This window comes from Trachinotus anak, unplaced genomic scaffold (assembly GCF_046630095.1).
Source record: "Trachinotus anak isolate AG129_WGS33_773 ecotype Australia unplaced genomic scaffold, CSIRO_AGI_Tana_v1 ptg000028l, whole genome shotgun sequence".
NCBI lineage: Eukaryota > Metazoa > Chordata > Actinopteri > Carangiformes > Carangidae > Trachinotus > Trachinotus anak.
Window position 1 is genome coordinate 4,348,552 of NW_027273879.1, and position 23,931 is coordinate 4,372,482.

A 23,931-nucleotide genomic window follows, 5' to 3' on the forward strand; every position below is an offset into this window, starting at 1 on the left:
CAAGATGATCTGGGAATCACAGGTACCTTGATGAAGGTCTGAAATCTCTTGTTATGCTGCTGGAGCTCTTTGAAAAAGCTGACCGCTTCGTTGTGACGACTGCAGAATTCTCCGTACACCTGCTTCATGTTCTCGCCATTTTCATCGGAAAACTGCAGAAAAATACACACACACACACACACACACACACACACAGTGATTCGCACCTGCACCAGTTCCCATCCGTAACATCCAAGAGACAGGTAGTGTCAGAAGACCAACCTGCTGGAGCAGGACGTCTCCTATTCGCTGGATGAGGTAGTTCCTGTGTCCCTGGGGCTGGGCTGAGCTGTGCCGCCGCTCCTTCATGGCAGCGAAGAAGGCGTGGTGGAAGAGAAGCAGCTGGTCCAGACAGGGGAAGACCCGCTTCACCGCTTCTGTATCGAGCTGCACTTCCTCCCTCATACCCCGCCGGAAAACCTCCGCCATGATGTGTAGCGTCTGGAGGTGGTGGAGCTCCGTCTGCATCAGCTCTGCATCAGAGGTTCAACACGGAGACAGTCAGTGTGTGTGTCACTTACATTATATCTCTCCTGTTACTCAAGCATGGCGACCTTTAAACAATTATATGCAGTTACAGTAATCGTGCATACGAAACACTGACATTGGCAGAAAACGGCACATTCCAGTGGTCTTCTTTCACAACCCTGACATCTGCTCACCATAGATGACATCCTGCCTCTTGACAGCTCGTTTGTCCTGCCTCTTGCAGAACTTGTGCTCCACTGCCAGACTCCACGACTCTGCCTCATAATCCACAGCATCGGCCGAGATGTCACTTTGGATATAAGCGTCCACACAGTCTAAGGAAACGATAGGGGACAAAATTAATATTAATCAAAATTGCCAAGATTCAATTTCATGAATTAGTGGAAGTGAAGAGTCAGGGCTCTTCACTTCCACCCTTCTCAGTTTACTGTTTCATCTCTGGAGCTAATTATCTGGACAGAAATTAGTCTCAAATACTAGTGACAAATGTGTGTCAGTATTCTACATAGGTTCAGGTTGGATAATTTACTGATATAATTTTATTGGAAAAAGTTTCCTGTGTGTAGAAATATCTGGAGTGTGTTACATTTGTATGTGGAGTTTCGACTCTTATCACAGTCTCTGATCCACAAATGCATGTTGCGTTTAAGTGCTGGTGGAAAAGGTGGAAACTGACAATGTTTAAATGAATATTCCACTGTCATATGGATTCAATTTCAGCGACTTCGAATTCACTGACCGTACTGTTTTTGTCACATCAGGAGGATCATAAAACATGCACTTGTCACCAGCACTGTGACAAATTTTTCTCTGTATATTTATGTTTGTTTTATTTACAAAAAATACCTTTAAGAATGTTTAAAAGAGGCTTGATACAGTCCTTGCTAAAAATTTCCAACACAGCTGTTTGTTTTGTCCTGTTTACTCAGACGACTGTGACGCATTGCCAGCAGCTCATTTCCATTTTCTCCCTATTGTGTTCTTTACTTCCTATTACCGGAGGATTTCTGAGTGATGCATGGGTGACATAACACCATGCAAAATTTGGAAACGTTTACGTTTCAGTAAAAATCTGTGCAGAGCTTAAACAATGAGCCTTATTCATCTCATACCTTCTCCGAAGTACGAGTCTGTGGAGGTGGAGGACGTTGGAGTCGGCAGCAGCTCCTCTGAGTGGCTGGTCACCTTCACGACATCAGACTCTGTCTCTGAACAACTCTCACTGAGCCGACTGCGCTCACAGAGAAGAACACGGACAAGAATCAATATGCCAATATTTTTACCCATATCCAGAAAGCGAATCACACAGGGACAATCAGAAGAGTGAAAGAAGAGTGGAGGGGCGGCGACACTAGCTGGCATAAGTTAGACTGAGGTGCTGGGCGAGAGACACAAAGCGTCGGCATAACCATAGTAACTCACTCACACACCTGCCTGTGTGCGCACTGTGTGAGAGGAGTCACGGGAGTAAAGCACAATAAGAGATTTGTGAATATTTCTCACTTTGCGCAATCGTCTGAACCCAGCCAATATCCCCACATCATATTATGTAATTTATTTAATGACCTGTCACTGTTGGGGAAATTTCCAGAGGGAGAGCAAGACTGGGTCACAGTGTCCTTCTTCTCCTTCGGGGTCATGACAGGTAGAGAGGTGGAGATGTGGGCCCCACACTGAGGAGGACTGTCTCTCACTGTGAAGTCTGTGGGAAAGGATTTTACAAGAGAACAACCCCAGATTAGCGTACATGACACAAACACCCCCACAATCTGCAACCACTAAGAAGTGTTACAAACAGGAACCGTCATGCACAACATGGTGAAGAGACTCAACAACAAAACTGTTCACGACTGCTGACCCTTGTTTCTTGTAAACTCACTCTGTGGGAGGGATGCTGTTCTGTTCTTCACTGTGATAACAGCATATTTATCCTGAAGTTTCTAAGTAATACAAATGAGAGAGGCTAGTTAGAGTGTGTAAACATTGATCCAAGGACATGCTTCAGCAGAGGAGAGCAGCTAAAACCATTTCAGGGCAACCCTCACCTTCAAACAGGGGGGAACAGATTCCTTACAGCCCTTATGGACGATGGCAGTGCAACCTAGGAAAGAACCATTTTTTTGTACATGATTTTTTCCCGCAAAAATAAAAAAAAAAAAAAATGTATTCTTGGAGTTCAATTTTTACTCACTGGGGCAATGCAGCAGGTCCTTTCCAGATGCTGGTTTGTCACATACCACACACACGTTGGGGCCCAAACAGGACCCTGTCGCAAACCGGTGTCCATTCAGCTGCTTATCCTTGGCTTCCCTGTCCTTCCCCTTCCCCTTTGAAAACCATGTCAGAGACATAGGTGTAAACACAGAGGCCACATAGACAGAAAAAAAGTGTGATTGACAACCACACCTGTGAGCTCAGGCCGAAGCAGGCCTTGTACACTCGGGTAAAGATCTCTGTCAATTTTCTATTTGCAGAGTAAACTCTCCCACATGTGAGCAGATAAATGAGCGTGGAAGGAATGCCCGCCTTTTTCCAAACCGTAAGAACGTCCACTGACAAGGAAATGAAGCATGGTATAAACAACAGATGCAGGTCGGAGGGGGCTTCCAGTTTCTGTGCTGACTCAACAACAGGGGATTAATCATTAAAAGGAAGGAGGCTGAACAACGTGTTTGGTCTGTCGCTCTGACCTTGAGTTATTCCCTTACACATTTCCTGGTTCTGTCTCCCAGAGGGCAGAAAGACAGAGTCATATATTTCATACCTGAGTCTAGACCTGGAATACTGGTCTTTACTAAACTGTAAAACACTTTAAAAAACTAATAAAATTCAATCTGCCAATATGTGCACACCTGCATTTCCAGAGCTCGCACATCAGTGGAATTAGCCCATGTGTTTTTAAGCTATTAAACTAGAGAGACTAGTGTAGCATGTAAAGCTGGCTGGACTGTACAGCAGAAGTAGGCAATTAGCCGTCTGTGGGCCAAAATACTGCTCCACTGAAAATCTCTGGCCCAGAAACACAAGTTTTCCCTTTTATAGTTTTATATAGTGCATGAAAACTTTTACTTTTTTCACAAATCTACTGCAGAGAACATGATGTAAATACAATGATCGTGTATTTAAATAAACATTACTTGGTACCATCTGATTATAAGTCATGATTTGCATCTCAACAGACATAATGCGCTGATAAAAATGTCTTAAGGCAACAACAACAACAACAACAACAGTGCTTTAATTTAGCCATAAATGAAACAGCTGATGTTTAAGGTTGAGGGGAAACAGCTGTTGATGATGCAACACAAATCATATATTTGTCTATATGAGTCATTTTTTGTTTGTAGTATTAGCATAAGCTGCTGTAACAACAGCTGACATCTGCATCTTTATAAATCAATTTTATTCTTGAAAGAATGTAAAATAGTCCCCTAAGAAAGAAAATATACATCTCCACCACCATGTTGGCCCCACCCATTGAAAAAAAAAAAAAACCTATTTGTTGACACCCACTGCAGTATGAATGAGCTGAAGTTTTGATGGGTGTAACAGCAGAGGCGTGGGCTGCTCGTGCTCTGTGTTTACCTTGGTCTTGTTGCGTGTGCTTGACATCCTGCTCTTGAGGAAACTGAAGGTACGAATGACTTTGTACTTCTCTGACTCTGCCTTGGTCGGGATATTGTACTTATCCAGCTCCTCCTCCTCAATTCTGTGGAAAAGTTCAAATAATTGTCAGTGCAATTCATTACCTTGCATTCATGTTGTGTGATTAAAGTCACTGTTGCGTTAGTTCAGGTCTTGATTTTCTGAGTCTACAAGGCAACAAAAGCAAGTATGACAGATGCAGGCAGAGGCTCCATATGAGTGTGAAATGTACAGCAGCATATTTTTATATGCTTATAGTACACAAGCATATGGTTCATGAGCTGGGCTGTGGTTAGTTCAAACTGCAACTTCCTGCCATGAAATAACAGTTCATCCAAACATGTTATTTCATTGTGTCGTCTCTGGAAAAATAAATGTTAGTCATTTATGTATTTTCATCCTCTGCATCGCTGTGCTGTGAAAGTAAATTAAAACGAGTTTGTTAGAGACATGCATAACAACTTAATTAGAGAGGAGAGGAGAAGAGGTTGTCGTTAGGTGGTAAATCTGTCATACTGTAAGTAGAGTTTTAGGGTTTTTAAGGTTAGTTGTTTTTTTTTTTGTTTTTTTTTAGATTGGGTAGCATAAACAGGCAGAAGGAGGTTCAACCCCTCCACATACTCTTTGAGGAACTCAGACAGTGTGAGATGTTGGAGGGACTCTGCCAGCTCCATGCTGCCCTCATCGTCAGCAGACTGGGCGCGCTTACGGAACCTAACCTCCCTGTGAAGAACAGCGCACACACACACGCACACACACACACAGGAACATTTTAATGCTGATGAAAAGCCACACAGGCTAGTGACACATCCTGCAATCAAATATAAAGAGGAAATCCTGGCCGTTCACTTCACAAGAGGGCTGTAACTAATGATTACTTTCATTGTTTATTAATGTGGATTTTTTTTGACTAATTGATAAGTTGTTTGGTTTATAAAACATCAGAAAACTGTGAAAAATGTGAAAAAACCAAAATATCTTAGAGCAGAAAGTGGAATTATTAAATGTCTTTTGTTTGCAAATATTCAGTTGATCATAATGTAAGTCCAACAAAAGCATCAAACTCTGACATTTGCAAGCCAGGAACCATCGAATGTTTGGGTCTTTTGCTTGAAATGTGACTTAAATGATCAATTGATAATCAGAATAGTTGCCAATAAATTTCCTTTTGATGGACTGATTGACTGACAGTTGCAGCTCTACTTCAAACACAACAAAATCAGCACAAAATCACTTTTTTTTTTTTTTTTAACCCCCTGAGTCTGTTTAGTATCTTCCACTAGGGGGTGCTACTGAAGTGTGGCAGTTCAAGTAGAGTATTAATACATGAAGTGGCAGGGGAAATATCCACTGGCATTATTCCTAATGGAGCAGAGGAGGTTGGAAAAGGAAGTAGAAAGGACGTCCTTTTTAAATCAGCACCACAGAGGCCGTAAAAAAGCTTCTACTCTATCACTTTTTGTCATTTTTCTTAATACAAGATTGTTCAGTTTTTCAAGTCGTAAAGCATAACCTGCATGTGCATGCAGTGCATTTGACATGTGTGCTGACATGTATCCATGATGCAGCTGGTCATATCTGGAAATAAGCCACATAGGGGCAAGATGACATTGTCTGTACGCCACAGATGAAACACAGAGCAAAGGCATTGTGCATTACAAAACACAGTGCTGGAAGTAGCTCTGGGTCACATTGATATCTGTACGTCACCGCCTCTATTGAAAGGATCAAAACACCAGCAGCACACATAATACCAGCTCCGCTTCACAGGGACAAAAGAGCCACATGAAAGACGTCAGCAAACTTCAGAGTGCCCGCTGTACACCGACCAACCCAGTTGTCATGGTTACACACATATGTTGCTCTTGGCACTGGGGATTACATATCTAGTCATTTTAATTAAGAGCAAAAGCCCCAGTGAGTGAGGGCAATGTGAAAGGCTGAGTCATTTGGTGTTGGCACAGAGAAGCACTGAAACTCAAAATACAATGAAAGACTTTTAAAAAGAACATTATAAAGCATAAATACCTTTTCTCATGTGACTGCTCTAAAATACTGGAGGCTCTTTGCTCTGTGAACATAGAGAATAAGAGGAAGTAATTACAACATGATTAAAACAGACGGGGAAAGCACATGTTGCACAAAAATACCCATAAAAATCAAAAGATGGAAAAACAACATTCAGTAATACTAAGGAACCAAACTCTTATTATCAGACGTTTTCAAGGTGAGTGTATATCAGGTTTCATTAAATGCCAGAGAAGCTGTTCCCCATCTGAATGGGTTTATATGAAAGCATCTGAATGCAAACACAGCTCATATGCAAAGTGCAAGACCGGGACAGAACAATACATTTAAAAGCTGCAGCACAGACAGACACAAAGAGCTGACCCCTGCGACACTCTGTCCTCACACGCTCTCACCAGGCTGCAAAGCAATCAGTTATCTTTTCATTTCATCACAGCAAATCGGATTTCTTCTTGCACCCCTGCTGTCATTCTGATTACAGTAAGGGTGTGTCATGATTAGGCAAGCCAGCCACAGATCTGCTTAGACATGCAAACACACGCCAAGGTTATTACAGTTTTCATGATTTTCATTTAGTTCTTACAGTTTCAGCCCCCCCAATGCTAACCCCAACTCGTTTTCACTTGTTCTCCATGGGTTTGGACTTCAACGTGGGCTTTTTTTTTTATTTAAAATGTTGAGTCAGCAGGGTATATCATCTGTGTTTTCAAATTATGTTGAATAAATTTGATCAGCATTTGGCAGCTGTGATAGAAAGAACTGTTCTCTCCATACACCCGGATTAAAACAGAGCTTCAGAATCTGGTTTCTGTTATGGTAGTTATAGTTTTAGTTCAAGCATACTGTGCAATTTGTGCAAAAACTGATTTTTCTTGTCACAGTAAGTTGATGTGGTGAGAGGGAGACTATTCGCTCTCACTTCAGCTCTGCTTTGGTGTCCACTAACTCCTGGAGAAAATATCTGTTCCACCATGTTGAACAGCTAGTTGCTGGTTTTGTGTGTCTGTTGTTTGGTGCTGATCAGGTAGCGCACTGTCAATTTATGTGAGTTATTTCAGTGGAAACAGCCTGAACCAGGCTGTAAAGCTCCATATATCTGACAGGAAATGCAGCTCATTTTTTGTCTTTGAATTCAGTCAGATGTTTGAAAGCTTTTATTTCCAGCAGCTGAGTCAGTTTACAGTAATAACCTTGACCCCCCCCCCTCCCAAACAAACACATATATAAGCACTGACACGGACAGCGACGTGCGGGCTATACAGGGCCTTGGCGCAGTGTGACGGCTGCAGGTGGCCGGTACTTACTACCAGGGTGGAGCAGAGACAGAGATTTAGACAGAGAGAGGGCCTGAAGGAGAGATCGGCTGTGGTTGACACTGTGGAGCACGGCATCTACAGGGCACAGTGGACAGACGGCTGCTCACACATCGACTACTAGGGTGCAAACTATCACCACGTACAGTAAACTCCAGGCTGAGAGCTCTTAACTCACTGTTTCATGAAGCAATAGTGTAGGTTTATTGTGAATATTTGGAAAAAGAAAAACTAGAATCCCTCTCTATTTGATTAAAAAAAATGTTTAAAAAATAGTTTGGCATTTTGGAAAATACTTTCTTTCTACAATAATTATTGATAATAAAGGATTTAGTCTTTGTTTTCTTGCTGAGAGTGCGATGGAAGGATTGATCCCACTCTTTCACATCTGTACTTTTAACATGAAGCTGGAGCCAGCGGCCAGTTAGCTTAGCTTAGCATAAAGACAGGAAACAGTGAGCTTGGCTCTGTTCAAAGTAGGGCTGAACGATATGCAAAAAAATCATAATGCAATTATGATTTGGCAGATATTGCAACTGCGATATGAGTCACAATTTCAGTTGAAATGGTAACTTTTGCATTTCATTTGCATATGAGGTTTGTTGGGCCCTGCACCAAACAAGCGTGGTCCTTTATGTCTGGAGAATATGATTTGTAGGCCGGGTACATCTCTGTAGCTCCAAAATGCTTCATTTATGTTCTGTTGTGACACATTTTACCTTTCTCAAAAACAATGCGGCTCCTGCGATTTGGATATTCCTCTTGGCCATCTTGCGATTTCAATAATATTTTGATTAATTGTTCAACCCAAGTTCAAATGTAACAACATCTGCCCATTATTTACACTTCTGTTTTTGTGCCGATTAAACAAGCAAGTAAGTGTTTCCCTCTGTTTCCAGTCTTTATTCTAAGCTAAGCTAACTGTCCTTTCTCTGCAGCTTCATACTTAACTGACAGACATGAGTGCTGAATTGATCTTCTCATCTAGCATGAAAACAAAAAACCTCTTTTCCAAAAATGCTAAACTATTGCTCCAAGCTCATACATTCATAGGGAGTTGACAGCACTTTATATTAGTAGAGAGTCTGTCTACAGTTAAAAGCTAGTTTCAAAAAGAAATAGTCATAAAAGAAAAATTAGTTCATGGAAACATTGTTAGTTGTGTGTGTAATGTGTGTGTTGACAGTCCATGTGTTACTGACCAGGAGTGATATCTGAAGTGTGATTATCCCGGGCAAATCGAGCAGGTCGCAAACTGATTTTAGGGGAGGAGTAGGAATAGGAACGCAGTCGAATCCCCTGGTCACCCAATTCCTACACAAGGAAAATGAATCATCCACAGCGAAAACGTTACGACTTTAAACAATGCTTCTCATTGATATAAGGAGAAGTGGAAATATCTGACGGCAGTGTTTGATAACTGAGATGGTATTTTACTTTTGTGGTGGGTTCACATGCTGAGGAGGCCGACTGGCTGCGAGTGCAAGTAAGGTCAGGCGAGGGACGAAAGGCCTCCCTTTTGTCTTCGCTCTTCTCAACATCTGACGAGAGCGGGGACAGGGGAGACTTTGGCTCGGTGCTGTCCTCTTCACTGTCCACCTCCAGGGCCACTAGACTGGGGCTGGAGTGACAAATGACCAGTTACACACACAGAGGGAGAGGCATCCACAACTCAACAATCAAACTTTCCTCCATATTTAATACCTGAGGTCGCAGGTGTCCATGGGCGGACTGTCTCTTTCATTGGTCGGCTCAAAGCAGATGGGACGGTTCAGCCTGGCGAGGGCCTGGTGAGCAGGTGAGAGAAGGGGAGAGCAGGGGTAGAAGGTTTCTGAATAGGGTGGAGGAGTGTCGGTGGCGAGCAGGAGATCCTGCGAGTCTACCGTGTCCCATAACCCGTTGTCTGTCCCTGTGCTGTCCCTTGTCACTCCACTGAGGCTGTACTTGGGGTCAACATCACCTGCCTGAGGCAAAAACACAGAAAGAACAAAAAAAAAATGCATAAGAAAAATGCAATAAATGAAAAACAACTAAGAAAATATTAAATTCTATGTTTGAAGAGAGTGGATGACGCACAACCTGTGTCTGGTGTATGGTCTGATTGTTGCTGTCGATCATGGAGAGCAGACGGTCATGCTGGGTGAACCGGCTCTCGACCCAAGTGGACTTCAGAGGATCCCCATTTACTGTGGTAATCATACATAACACAACCTCAGCATAGCTCCAGTATAGTGTATAATAATTCAAACAGACTACTTCTCTTTGTCTCAGTTAGGATCAGCTACTCTACAGTTCTAGCAGATGTCGATGAGAAATTTGTTTTCATCATGCTGAATGATTTACTGTCACAGAAGTCGGTGAAAAGCCCCTTTTGATCACAATAATTCATCCCACCGTCAGCCAGATGCCTAGATGTCTAGTTGAATAAAGAGAGCAGCTCTCCGAAATAAAATAACCAAATAGTTTGACCAAACAAGAGATTTCAATTTCTGACACATCAAAGAAAAAAAAAGAATAGAAAAAAATCACCAAATATGTCATAATCTGAGACTTTTAGGTCATATTTTCTTCAGTTCTGATAAACCCTTTCATGTGGTTTATTGTAGTAATAATTTGGGATCATTTTTTAACATGATTCATTCATGTTTCATTGCTGAAATGTCAAGGTTCCGAGTGAAGAAAGGAAAATATGATGAGAGATGCATACCTACTCCCTGGTTGACCTTTAAAGGTTTGTTTTCAAAGAAACCTCCATGTATCATCCTTAACCACTATTTTCTGGAAGTGGATTATTGTCTTGCATTGAGTCATACTATCTTTCATGTGCTACGTCTGCTTAATGGTGTTTATGTAAACTCAATTATGTATCATTATGTACCATTATCACTGGAAGATCTTGAGCCACATTAGCTGTGTGGCTCTAGGAACAGCATAGCTCCACCATAAGTCAACATTTAAATTATGTCCAATAACTTTATTTACAACAAAACACCTGCAAATCTAATGACACTCCCATGATTCAATTGTACTTGCTGTCTAGTGTTAGTTAGTAAATGTTAGCAGGCCAAGACACTAAACTTAGATGGTAAACCCGTTGAACAGCAGCAAGTTAGCATTGTCATTGTGAGCATGTTAGCATGTTGACGTGAGCATTTAGCTTAAAGCACTACTGTGCTGAAGTACAGGCTCTTTGAGCTGTTAGCATGGCTCTTAGTTTTGTTTTAGTTTACTAAATGAGAATCTGTATGGAGTGACGGAGGAAGTATTCATTCATGAAAACAGTATTACTATTACTAATGCTTTAACATGTAAACAGCATTTTAGTGTTATACTGTAGGTGGTAGAGAAGTTCATTTTAACTCTATTATTTTAGAGCTCCAACAATTTGCTGATTGATCAATTACTTGATTAGTCAATCAACAGAAAATTATTCTGATAGTCAAGTAATCTTTTTAGTAATTTTTTAAAAGCAAAAATGTCAAGCATTTGCTGTTTCTAACTTCTCTAACTTTGATGATTTTCTTTGTCACACATGATAGTAAACTGATTATCTTTTGATTTTGAACTATCGGTCACAGAAAATGTCCCCTCGATTTGTGGAAGTTTATACCAGATATTTTTCTCTATTTTCTGGCATAGTAATTAGTTGCAACCCTACTTACGCTATACTGTTGGGTGTTTCATCCATAAGAGCCCATAATAAAGATGATTATATGTATTGTATATATAACATTATATGTACTAGTAATTATAGCTGTCAAATTAATGCAGTGGAGTCAAACAGTAGAATTATTTCCATGTCATAAAGTAGAAGTGCATGTAGCAAGTATGTATGTACTATGTACCACTGTTGACATGTGTACAAGAGTGGTGGATGGTATCTCTACTCTAACAATATGGAAAATTACCACTTGATGAGATGCTATTTTCACAGCACTCTGTGCACTTTCCACCCAGACTTTGATGTCTGGATCAGCCAGGCCAGCACTAATGTAAGGGAAATCCTGGGCATCACAGAGGCATTTCCTCTCTGCTGCTCTCAAACAGAGCAGACATTAGCTCAAACATACAGTAAAAGGCAAACTTCTTTTATCCACTCATTGCATTTATCTTTGGTTTTCTCTATATGTCTCTGTCTGCATGTGTGATTTCATCTTATTTGCTCAAATCAAACTGTCTATGCATGTGCAGCTTCCCAGACAGACACTGTATTTATTGTAAAGGACGCTGACAGATTGAAGGAGCACCAGTCTCAGCTGGTAGACTAATTGTCACACTGGCCAGCTCCAACAATAACTGACGCTGCTGAGTTATGTCAGTGAAACTAGAGAAACCTTTACGATCGTTTCGACAGATTCGGAAAAAGCAATAACTCTGGATGACAACTTTGTACCATGGCAGCCCTGAGGTCCTGTCATCACAACAAAAACACCCAGCTCAACAGTCAGTTCGATGACTTGAGCAACACAGAAGAAATCTGCAATCTGCTTAAGTGGGAGACTTTGGGATCACTGCCCTTGCGTTGTCCCTCATCAGTACTTCACAAAGACAAATTATCACACACACACTGACACACACACTCACACACTCCAGTTTATTGCCAAAGTTTACAGGCTTCCTCTCAGCAGCACCAGAGTCTCTTTAGAGTTTACAGCCAACTCTTTATTCTTCCACAACAACACACAGGAAATTAGCATTCACCGTAACCGTGGCAACACCTGAAACGTTTGAGCATCCTCCTCACAGTTTTTAACCAGCCAGTGAGTGTTTGCGCCGTCTAAGCTTTTGTGCACGCGTGTGTTTAAATAGAATTGAAGGTTAATATGCGTGGTTCACCTAAAATGTCAGCTTTTGTGAGCCTACGACATTTGAGCTCGTTAACATTCCCCCTCTTGCTTCAAGTACACAGCTCCAGTGTCCAACCCAGGGGAGTCGCGGGGGGGAGGTGGCAGGGCGACAGGCCAGAGTGGGGCATCTCCCAGCTCAGACAGAGCTTGAGTGGGACAAGCCTGACCCCATTCCTGTCTTTGTCCCAGTGACAGGGCAGATTCCTGAGCTCTCAGACCGACTCACTGTGGTGGCCAAAAGACCAAACCTTCACCGTCTAAACACAGACTCCAGGAGGATAATGCATCCGCTTAGAAAACTGCACCTCAACCCCAGATTAAAGTTCATTCCTGTCTGTGCCTGTGAAGCAGTAAGTGTATTGATTTCCTATGAAGTGATTCAAAACAGAGCTCTGCACACTGTGCCAGCACCACAAGAGAAAGGATTCCAGTCAGGGCTTCTCAACAAGCTTATTATGCATTGTTCCCACAGCCTGCTGTTTAGTACAGCCACAAGTATGTTGTTGTGTTTTTTTATGGATTACCCATTCATCATTGAAGCCAGATGCCAGAGTGTTATTGCCATAATATTGAAATGAAAATAGTATTTTGGTGTGGACAACTTACTATTGTGCTTGTCAAGTCAAAAAGGTTGAGCAAATAAATCCTTCATCTATCGTAAATCCATGAGGTGGATAAACAGATCGATCTTGATAGATTGATAGAGTGAAGAAAAGAGTAAAATTACCAGATAATGAGGATGAGTACTCTTCTTCATCATCGTCGTCATCCAGAGACAGAACAAGCTGTTCTTCGAAAACCTTTCCACAAAAAGCACACACAAAGGAAGCATGGCTCTTAGGGAAATTCAGGAACTGTGTACTTGACAACAACACAGCTGCATGCAATGAACTTCAGAGGCAAATCTATAAACACTCACAGCGCACAATGCACTCTGCACCACAGACTAGCACGTATATTTGTAAGTATACTCACGTTGTCCACCAGCACGTGCTCCTCCGCTCGGAGCTCCTTGCTGACGCCTGTGCAAAATAAAAATATTTAACAAGAAGTTGATGCATGGCACACTAACTCCTCCTCCTCCCTAGAAGAGTCGTGTGGACGGCACATCATCAGCTCCTCTGGATATGACTCTACTATCCAGGAATGGGAAAACTGGCCAATGAGATGTTGTGCTCATCCAAAGCAGCAGGTCCAGAGGAAGAGCACATACTCCCTACTGTGTGGCTGTTATTTCGAGAGGATTAATGGACGGCTGCTGAAGTCTGGACAGGGTTAAGGTCAATACTGAAGTACACTTCCTGCTTCTCTTTACGAGTCGATACTGCCATCTGCCAATCTCTATGGTTACCAAAAACAGCAACCACAGGTTGAGTGAAAGCTACCAAATATGCGTGTGTGTGAGAGAGAAAGAGACAGATAAATAAAAGAATTGGTGGAAGGATTGTAAATCTGAGAGGATCTTTTTCTTTGTGCGTGTGGTTGCATGCCAGCCTGAGCATGTCACCTCAAGAGAAAAAAAAATAATAAAAACAACCTGCCCTCCCACCCGCTGTGAGTTTTCTCTGTAAGCTCAGGGGAAGAACAAACACATGCGTAGAGGAGAGCGTGCCTTTTATGGTGTCTGTGTGAAGTGTTTTCTTAGTCTCTTTAGGTTGTAAGTGATGGATGTCAGACCGTACAAATGTTTGCTCAAGTCAATCTGCGGTGGTTCGTTTTCCACCACTCTCTCAGTAAAGTCTCTGCACTCACATACCGCCACACACACACACACACACACACACACACACACACACACAGACAGACAGCAAATATATGAGCTGTTGGTGCAAGCAGAGACCAATGTGATGGCAATGCTGGAGCTGTGGCTAATAATTATTTTTATTATTAAGTAATCCGTTGATTATTAGTTTTGATGCATCAAATAATCATTTAGTCTCTAAAATGTTAGAAAATAGTTTTTAAAAAATTCCCACAGTTAAAGGAGACATCTTTAAATAGCGTGTTTTGTCTGACAAAACAAAGTCCAAATATATTAAATCCAAAGATATAAAACAGAGATAAACAGCCCTGTTGTCAGTTAATTTTCTATCCATCAACCAATCGTTAAGCACTGTACTAGTACAATCATGCATTTTTTATGCACTTACATGTAGGTCACTGTGCGTGTATGTACGTGTGCATCTGCATGTCTGGCTTTGTGTACATTTTTTTTTTTTTCTCCCCACAGCTCAGGTTACACAGCTGTGACAGGTAACGTGTGGCACATGAGGGAGAACACAGGTAATGCACGTGTCTGGTTTAAGCTCATCTGTCTACATCTGTAGGTGTATCGTGTAAACTAGACATTGATTACAACTGATTACAAATACATACTTACAATTACTGTATCTGAGCTCAGTTTCCAGTACATATATATATATATATATATATATAATTATTATTATTATTATTATTATCTTAAATTCCAAAATCAGTAACTCTTCTCAGAAATTGTTCATGTTCTTACAGTAACTAATTTCTCATGCAGGGATCATGGAAAAAAAGCAAGTTATGATATGTCCATGTTAAACAAACCTCATTATCCGATGACTAATAAATGGCCAAAATACTTCATACCAGACAGACTTTAATTGAATAAGTCACCTTACCTTCATCATTAGAAGAGACTTCATCTCTGCTTCTCTTGTCTACCTCAGTATCAGCTCTGAGCATATTGATCTGGAACAAAAGCAGATATCATGTCAACACAGTTATCGGAACATTATACAAAGAAACCAGCAAACAACAGCTGAAAACATGAGATTATGTCATTGTTCGATTATTTGGTCACAATGTCTCAATCAGTGACTGAAAATCAACAGGTAGATATTGCAAAAACATTTGCAAAGGTGGTCAAACATTTCAAAAAAATGTGTTCATTCTGCACACGCTAATGCTAATATCACCACAACCTGACCTGTCTGTCCTTTTCATGTTATCCCGTCCTGCCCTTTGATTTACTAGCTGCAATAGATGCAGCGTTTTGTTTACTCTTACTTACTCAACTCTTATCAAAATGTCAGATTGTATGTTAAAGGGTGTGAGAGTCAAGGGTTTGTCGTTTACACAAGTCCGAACGAAACCTGTGCAAACGGCCTTATCACAATATCAACGGCACATTACATCATGCGCAGAGGTGCGTGGGAATATTTATTAGTCACTTCTGTCCCATATGCAGCAATAGATGTGACTACAACAAAGATTTTTAATAAAGGTGTCCCCCACGGTCTGCTGTTACCAGTTTGAGGATGCCGTGGTCTGCCAGTCTGTCTCGTAGGACCTTGACGCCGTCCTGAGGGCAGCTGCCAGGAGTCTGTTGCACAGTCAGGGTCAGAGAGTTCGTCCCAGGACAAAACCTCAGCATGCAGGAGCTGTCGGACCACACGCTACACACACCTGGGGCAGGGCCGACCACAGGACCCGGAGGACTGATGAGGAGAGAAGCAAAAGCCCCCTCGGTCAGAACAGAGATTATCAGGAGTGAGGTTAACATGAAGTGAAGTTAATGAGAACAGAAAGGAGCCTCCCCTATGAATACTCCTTCACTGCAGTCTTCATTAGTCATCATGTGCTCTCGTTGCTATATCATTTGTATGCTTCCACTGACAAGCTCTCAGGCTTTATCAGTCCAACTCTATCACTGCAGGTGGACATGGTCGAGTAAATATGACCCCTTATCACACCTGAAGCAACTCTACTGTGAAATCTATAAACAGTGCCAGTTTATTTCGCTGCTTGAGCAGACTTCAGTGGTTGTCTATAAAGCAAAGATGATTTAAGCTGTGAGTTTAATGTTTTTCTTTGCCGGCTGAGTGGGTTTTTGTAGTGTATGTGTTATTTTGCATATGGAGAACAGCTAATTTACTTAGACGTGGCTCTGATCAGCTCATAAGAAGGAAGTTTATGTTTGATGTTGGCAGGTGTGGTTGTCTGAAGGCGTGGCATGCTTCCCTGAGCTGATAATGAAGTCTGAGTCATGACTAACGTGGTCTTAGATCATGTGTTGTTTCTCACAGCTCTTTTTTTTTTTTTTTTTAATTATTTTTTTGTCTAACAGCTCTTTAATATAATTAGAAGCTAATAGCGTGAGCTTCACTTGATAAAAAAAAGATCCAGACAACCTTTTAACTCCTTAAATATTTCAAGCAGTTCCCTTTAAAAGGGCTCCTGGAAGCAATTAAAGGTGTTTGTCTGAGAAACTGAAAGAAAACATCATTTCATGTATCTACCTGCGTGTTACTGTCTCCCTAATAAGAGATTTGTTTTGCTTCAGGATTGGACAACAGATACTGTAACATCATAGCCTTACGCTGCCAGCGCTCTGAACATGGCATGCTGTCCGTCCCTCTGAGCCAGCTGGAGGGGTGTGTCTCCCTCCTGATTGGGTGAGGTCAGTGCCCTTTGACCTCTCGGTTGGTGAATTAAGAAACGGGAGAGATGGACCAAACCCAAACGCACCGCCAGGTGAAGCAATGTTTCCTTGGGCTGAAGCTCAGCAGCTAGAGAGAGAAAAAATCTTGTTAAATAAAATTAACTAGCATCTAGGTAACATTTTATGCAAAGTAGATTCAAATAGTTGAACATGCAGCAGTTCCATGTTTACTTCAGGTAAAAGAACATACTGAACATACCGGTCTACAGTTCTCTATAGATCCCTACTTTACTCATGTGAAGTAAACCTCACTATCAACCTTAGCTCTGTGCAGATCATTTCCTGCATATGTATGGAATGTGTGACAGCACGTCCTGTAGATGAAGGAATGAAACGCTGTGGGTTACACGGGGCCCCACGGTTTATCAGTTATACTACTACCTGGAAAAACTGGATGTTTCACTCAGCCTGCACCTGCTGTGCAACATTTGCTGCCTCTTACCTCACGTTCAGTGAAGTATAAGGGAGTCTAAACAGAAAGTGTAAGGGTGTATTTAACACACTTTCTACAACAGGCTGGCAAGTTTATGCTGGTTGATCGCCCCATATACACACTTGTGGTTTTGTAAGCACAGTTTGAAAGACTCTATCTCTGGGCCTTCTCTTTAAGTGTGGGTGAGTTGGGTGAAAGTTGCCATGGTACCTTTCAAATCTGGAAACAATGTGCAAAGAATTCAACTCTTATTCCTATTTGCTGCTGTAGCCCAGAGATGAACTGAACCACCCTGTCACCTCCAAAATGGCGCCACTAATTGTGACCCAGTTTCGAGCGAATACAAGAACGTCATTGTCACATTGACCGGTAAACAAACAGTGTACTGAAAGACTTGAAGCCAAAAACTACTTTGCTACTTTGCATTTGCACCATGCCGGTGTTTTGCATGGACATTTGTTTTTCCTGCATGCACACTGCCTTGCACATACTGCAGTCTAATGAGAACACACTAACTAAGACTGTATACAGCATTCAGCAGGGGGCTGAACATCACGTCATTTGTTGTGGGCTCCTGTCTGTTTCCGGACTCTGCCTGGGCATGTGATCGCTTAAACCTCTTTTAAACTCATTTAAAACACACCTATGTTGAATGTATAGCAATACATCAGCACACTGCTGGTGTTTCCCAATTTTTGAATAATGCTTTGAAATAATGAAACATCATGAATAACAAGATCTGAGGCAAGACGCCAAAAACAACTCTGGCACAGCTGTGGTGTAAAGGAGTGGGAGTGGGTACAGTGGAGGATTGTGGGAGTTGATTTAATAGACATGGAGGTCTGCAAGACAACTCTAATCTGACTGAAGAGGAATAATGGCAGTAATTGCTCCGTCTTTGGAGCACACAGGCCTCTGCCTGGCTGGTCCTGCACATCATGTGATAGAAAAGTTGGGCTGCACAGTCAGATCTCATGTTGGGTCTGAAACCTAGTCAACAGCAGAACACCACGGCAACGACATTAACCTGAAGGACTAATATTGTTTTTATGTTAATGGGTGGGTTCATCAAAATGACAAAAAAAAAAAAAAAAACGTAGTCTCCCATTTCTTATTTTCTAACTTTCCTCTAGTGATATTTATATGAAGATGGTTTTGGCTTTAATTTGCTCTGGTTTTGAGATATCTGAGGTTCTGGACAACATCAGAGCTGTTTTGCATTAACACTCCTTTACATAGCAAAACAATTGTACACTTGATACAGGTGTTAACCGGCTGTATCTTTTTACCTCAGATATATTTATTTCACCAATTCATATGTAATTACTTTGTAGCTGACTAACATTAACTTGCTAGCTAACATCTGCTTGCTAGCTACTGTTACTATAATTGAGGATCAATTGACGCATAACTAACTAGCTTAGCTTAGCATCTTAGCATAATTTAGAGAAGTTGAATGCTAGTATTGAAATCAAATGATTAGTTTGAGTGAAAATTTGAAGATAGCATAGACATGTCCATCCAGTTACTCTAGATAAAAAGAAATAGTACCTATGAAAGCAGGATGGATTGCTTTAAACCTTGGTAAATAAAACTAAGAGTATGGCTGGACTCCACTTGAGCTAAACAATATTTAGGTGGGTCTCCAAGTTATACCAAACAGCAACAACAACAAAAGAACTGCAGACATTTTGCAGCTCGTCCAAGATATTTCCCTGATATCTGCTGAGTGGAGGGGAATCCATGACATTCGACCTCTGTGGGTGATCCAGGATGTAACAGAGCACAAACCAGGACATGAGTGGATGAGGGCGCTCTTGAAGTTAAAATAATTTATACAGCACAATATGAAGGTGCATCTGTGCTTCAGAAAGTGTCACTGACAGGGCAGGCACCACTGAAGTGTTTGCTAAATTACCTCTGGCAAATAAAACCCGACAAGGCTGCAGCTCGTGACATACACTCTCACTTCCTTTTTCATTACCTTCCCATGGCTGACTATCTGTGTTTTTCCACTGCTGAGGGTAATCCATGTTGGCCATAGCCTGTGTGATCTTCTCATCCAGCTGCCTGAGAGCAGCTACGTCGCCTTTACTTTCTCCGAGTCGCACATCCTCCTCATCACAGTCTAACCTTCCAGCTGCCTCCACCCACGCAGGAAACCTCTTTAGGACTTCTAGGTAGCTCTGGGGGTCGAGCTGGTCCTTGTGTGCACTCAGATACTCTGCTGCTTCCTGGGCAACGTCCCTGAGGTATTCCAGAGATGCTTCACCCTCACATGGCTTGACTTGGTCCTCTGCGTGAAAGTAGGACGTGACAGACACAACTTCCACAAGGTCATGGCCTATGGGAGATAGAGAAAACCATGATAGAGCTTTGGAGGTAATGACAGGCAATGAGTGAGACCTGAGTGGTATTACGGTGCCCGAAGGACCTACCGGGGACCGTGAAGCCAAGGGCCAGCCCATCGTCTCTTCTTTTTGCTGTGGTCACATGTGTAAGTCTTGAACCTTGTACAACGACGTAAAACTCTGCAGCTTCAGGAGCACTGGCTTGTAACTTTAAACTGGCCTCCACTTGTCCCTGAGATGAGAGAAAGAAAATCCATCTATTAAATGAATTTACAACACAACCAAAGTAAATGATGCATCTTTCATCGCTCACTTTCAGTGCAGTTACATATAACGGCCTTTATTTAATTATCACATTCAAACGGCTCCGACTTAAGGTGGAAATCAGTAACAGGACTTGATTAAACAGTTGTCTTTAGAGGGAAAATATCTTTTCTGATCAGCCTGCTGACACCTTAAATCTATTTCAGTCAATTTCACAAAGTTCACAGTACACTTTGTACTGGATGGAAGGAGACAAAATGGAGCAGCAGGGAAAAAAGGAGGACGAAAGACACCAGTTATTTTCTCACAATGGGAGAGAGCTGCACCCCACTGAGCGTCTACTTCATGATCCACCTTCATAATGAGATTCATTATTTCTGTTACATCATTGACCTTGTTTTTTTATTGACCTCATATAAACTCAGATTTTTCCTACCTCAAAGACCCCCACAAATCTCATGAGTTGGAATTTGGGTCTACCCTGGGGATAACCGGGGTTGTAATACTGTTTATTAATATGTTTGTGTACCTTATTTTGTTCATGAGGGTTTGTGTTTTGCTGTTGGGTGAGTTATGTTATTTTTGTTGGGTTTTACTATTCATGATTGCTGCTTTTAGACATGCTTCACCCTTATGTTCCATCTGGGTTTCGCTGTAATCTGTACATAAGTGTTGTAAACTGTACATAACATGTAAGCTTGTTTATTTTTGAAAATAAAAGACAAATAAAACTCAAGGGAAGCAGAAAGATTTGATTGTGTAGAAGCTTACGTTGAATGTGCACTAACACACAGACACAAACAGAGACAAAAATCAAGAAGACTGTCTTTCTATCACTCACATTAGCCAGTTTATCTTGTATGCTTCTGCAGTATTTGGTTACCAATACAACATGCTGGAAGAGTGACTGTACTGCCTCTTATCAACTGACAAAACAAAGCAAAGGTTTTTTTTTTTGTCCCCAATATTAATATAGATGACTTAACAATAGAAACCACAGGGTTCAGCTTACTTCCTAAGAATTATTTTCCTCCAGCACTGACCTTTTCAAGAGATTTAGCTGCCAGTGTATCACTCAACTTCAAGACGAATTGCATACTTGAAGTTCCACGCTTGTGCAATATCTTATCTTCTGTTTTCTTGTTCTTAGCTTAGGGATTATCTTGTGATTTACGGGCCATCCTTAAATCATTCTTATTGTTAATACTTTAGACTAAGGCATCCATCATGTTTAAATGTATTTTTAGTTCCTATAGCATCTTCCTATAGCTTCTCTATGTATCGTCCTTATTCAGTCTTAATTTCTGTAACATTTTAGCAGGAGCTCACAAAATAGAAGGGGCTGAAGAATACACAGTCGACAGTTACAATTTCACTTGCATATGATTAAATATTATCTACATAATTATATCTAAACATGACTAAGAGTCTATATCCAGACTAGCAGCTAAGTGAAGCTACAGACACAGCAAAGCTTTGTGCTAAATGCTAATGTCAACATGCAAAACGCTAATGTTTAGCAAGTATAAGATTTACCATATGTTTTAGTAGGCCTATGTTAACATGCTAACATTTGCTAATTAGCACAAAAGATATAGTTGAAATTGATTTGAATGCCTTTAATTTTGCTGTTATTTTGCAGCAAATCTCATATTTAAGAAAACAGGCTAATTCTTCTAGATTTCGTCATTTAAGTATATAAAGACGTATGAACTGGAGAGTAGAGCATTAGCCAAAGTTTAAAGGACCGTCATTACTTTTGTTGGTATTTTATTTCCAGCATGGCTGAAAAGAAAATGTGAGATTTCCTGTAAGATAATTAGGTTAAATCTTCTAGACGTGGCCATTTCTTAGGGGAGTGATGAGACTAGGGTGAATAATGTTATTTTCAAAATGTGCTGTATCTTGTCAATATAACTACAGGTGAAAGATTTATCTACACAGTCTCATTAGTACAGGTCGTATGCTCCTGGAGAACCAGTCAATGATAGAGCTAATGTCAAGCCTACATTTCTGACTGGATATTTGAGCCGATATCAGTCCTCAGTTCACTTTGTCCCTAAAGTCTTGGGAGCTTTCTACTGTTGCAGCTCTAGTCCAGCCCAGACCGGTTGGTTCAGAGGTAGAAATGCAACTGGCCTCATGCGTTTGCAGCCTATTGCTTTAGACTGATAATAGAGGTCTGACTCAAGCTGCACTTTCTCAGCTCGTTGTGCGCACTAAGTGCTTACCTGCGGCACCACTTAGTGAACACTTACCACTGTTAATGTTATCGCTGATTGTTTTTCCACATAACAAGGAGATAAGACGTCGGCTTGTGGTTTGTACAGCCATCCTGATTTCTCACTATGCCAGCTAGACACAAAGCATCACTGCTTATTCAGAAAAGCTTATATATCGCAGAATGTTTTTCTTTATGTTTTCAAAACAAATAAAAATAATTAATCTTTCTGCATCTAATCTTTCTAATCTTTCTAAACATCAAGAGGCTTTATCCATTCTATGACTTTGGTATTTCAGCTATTATATTTAAATGTCTATGAAACACAAAGAAACATACGTGAACATTTTTTTCTAATATCTTTTGATTAGGTTTTCTCTCCTCCGAGGAGGCTGTAGTTCCCACTTAATTGTCCCAACAATCTGCAACAGCCTCAGATAATATTGCTTTACACCAGAACAATTTGATCAGAGAGAATTTGCTTGATCCTAACTGTATCTCCTGTGCCTTAGGGAAGAGGAACGAGGATGGTAGGGTGGTGATAAGATGTCAGACTGATGTGATCTATGGCCTTTTCTCCTGGGCGTTATCATGACACAGCCTGATCCAGTAACAATGAAATATTCAACACCTTGTGGTTTTCACCTCATGCCTCACATATGGGCAGTTTTCAGGTCAAGCATAATGTGTTAATTATGGAGCATAAACATGAGCAGGTTTCTCACATATGGAGTAGGAGCTTGATGCAAACCTAGTAGGATTACCTTAATCTGACATAATAATTGATGGATATTTTGTTTGATCCTGGTTCTCACGAAAACACCAAATCCACTGACATGATTCTGTAATCCCCACATGTTGTTGTCCGATCAGTGGGGAAAAACATCAGATCTGCTGCCTGTGGTCTCCAGGAAACCAGCAGTCATCAGCTCTACAGCTCTTTGCCATGATCTCCTGAGTGCAACACGTAGGTGACGTCAGGGGAGCAAGATCACTGCCACCGCAACAACAAAAACAGCTCCAATAACAGTCGGTTCTCCTGGTGTGAAGACAGCCTGACGTCAGCGGGGACAGAGTATTTTCTGCTTTAAATATTAACAATTTTTCACAGTGTAGTATTTCAGAACAGAAGTCGACACAAATGACGTTTTTGTGAAAAGGCTTAGTGAACAGTGAAGCGTGGCGAGATCCTCATATAAAATTACAAAAATAAAGACTTTTGTTTCAGTCACGGTAAATCATGACAACATAATGAGTTTAGCTTTGATCAAAAACCAATAGAGGACTGAGAAAAGGCACGTGCTTGGACCATTCTGCCAACACCCACATGCTCAGTTCATTTCATAAACATTCAAACAAGCTAATACATTGAGAAAAGCATTTTCTTTTTAAAAACTCAAGTGTATAAGAATGGCTCAAAGTGACACAATACCACAGTGACACATAAGCTATTCACATCTGAGCTGAAAGAAAGTCAGTGGACCAGAATCTCATTGGAGTCTTGAGGGTGACAACCAGCACTGTACTGCAGGCCTGTTCTCATACTCAGCTGAAACACATACCTCTGATTTAATCTGCTGTGCAAATGAGATACTAATAACTAGTCTACATGTCAGAAAAGGCTGTCAGTAAAACTGGTGCGGTGTCACAAACATTTCACTTCAAAGAGCAGGGCAGCCAAGTATAAACTCATTGTTACATAATAATACCAAGAAGTACCAGGATTTTGTGCAAAAATGTTTACTGAAAAAAAAAGATTCATCTTGATATTTCAGGTCTGCACTATTGGAGAAGAGAGCACAGTATGTGTTTCAGTGAAAGAGATTT

The 23,931-nt window shown here is 41.1% G+C and overlaps 1 protein-coding gene across 6 annotated transcripts in view; it reads right to left on the reverse strand.

Moving 5' to 3' along the window:
• The window catches only part of arhgef28a (Rho guanine nucleotide exchange factor (GEF) 28a), a 43,147-nt gene that overhangs the window by 13,921 nt on the left and 5,295 nt on the right, over positions 1-23,931 (reverse strand). For 3 of the 6 annotated variants that reach the window (XM_071465425.1, XM_071465426.1, XM_071465427.1), the window contains exons 3-25: positions 19,707-19,851; positions 19,253-19,612; positions 16,713-16,902; positions 15,642-15,831; positions 15,013-15,082; positions 13,337-13,383; positions 13,089-13,161; positions 9,594-9,700; positions 9,219-9,478; positions 8,952-9,135; positions 8,717-8,828; positions 7,506-7,592; positions 6,202-6,244; positions 4,795-4,896; positions 4,114-4,237; positions 2,720-2,855; positions 2,574-2,629; positions 2,408-2,468; positions 2,095-2,230; positions 1,641-1,759; positions 702-842; positions 262-512; positions 27-152 (exon numbers count right to left, since the gene is read on the reverse strand). In XM_071465425.1, the coding sequence (XP_071321526.1) occupies positions 27-152; positions 262-512; positions 702-842; positions 1,641-1,759; positions 2,095-2,230; positions 2,408-2,468; positions 2,574-2,629; positions 2,720-2,855; positions 4,114-4,237; positions 4,795-4,896; positions 6,202-6,244; positions 7,506-7,592; positions 8,717-8,828; positions 8,952-9,135; positions 9,219-9,478; positions 9,594-9,700; positions 13,089-13,161; positions 13,337-13,383; positions 15,013-15,082; positions 15,642-15,831; positions 16,713-16,902; positions 19,253-19,612; positions 19,707-19,851 (3,120 nt within the window). The remainder of the gene's footprint in view (positions 1-26; positions 153-261; positions 513-701; positions 843-1,640; positions 1,760-2,094; positions 2,231-2,407; positions 2,469-2,573; positions 2,630-2,719; positions 2,856-4,113; positions 4,238-4,794; positions 4,897-6,201; positions 6,245-7,505; positions 7,593-8,716; positions 8,829-8,951; positions 9,136-9,218; positions 9,479-9,593; positions 9,701-13,088; positions 13,162-13,336; positions 13,384-15,012; positions 15,083-15,641; positions 15,832-16,712; positions 16,903-19,252; positions 19,613-19,706; positions 19,852-23,931) is intronic. The other 3 variants (XM_071465428.1, XM_071465429.1, XM_071465430.1) reach the window with 3 other exon arrangements.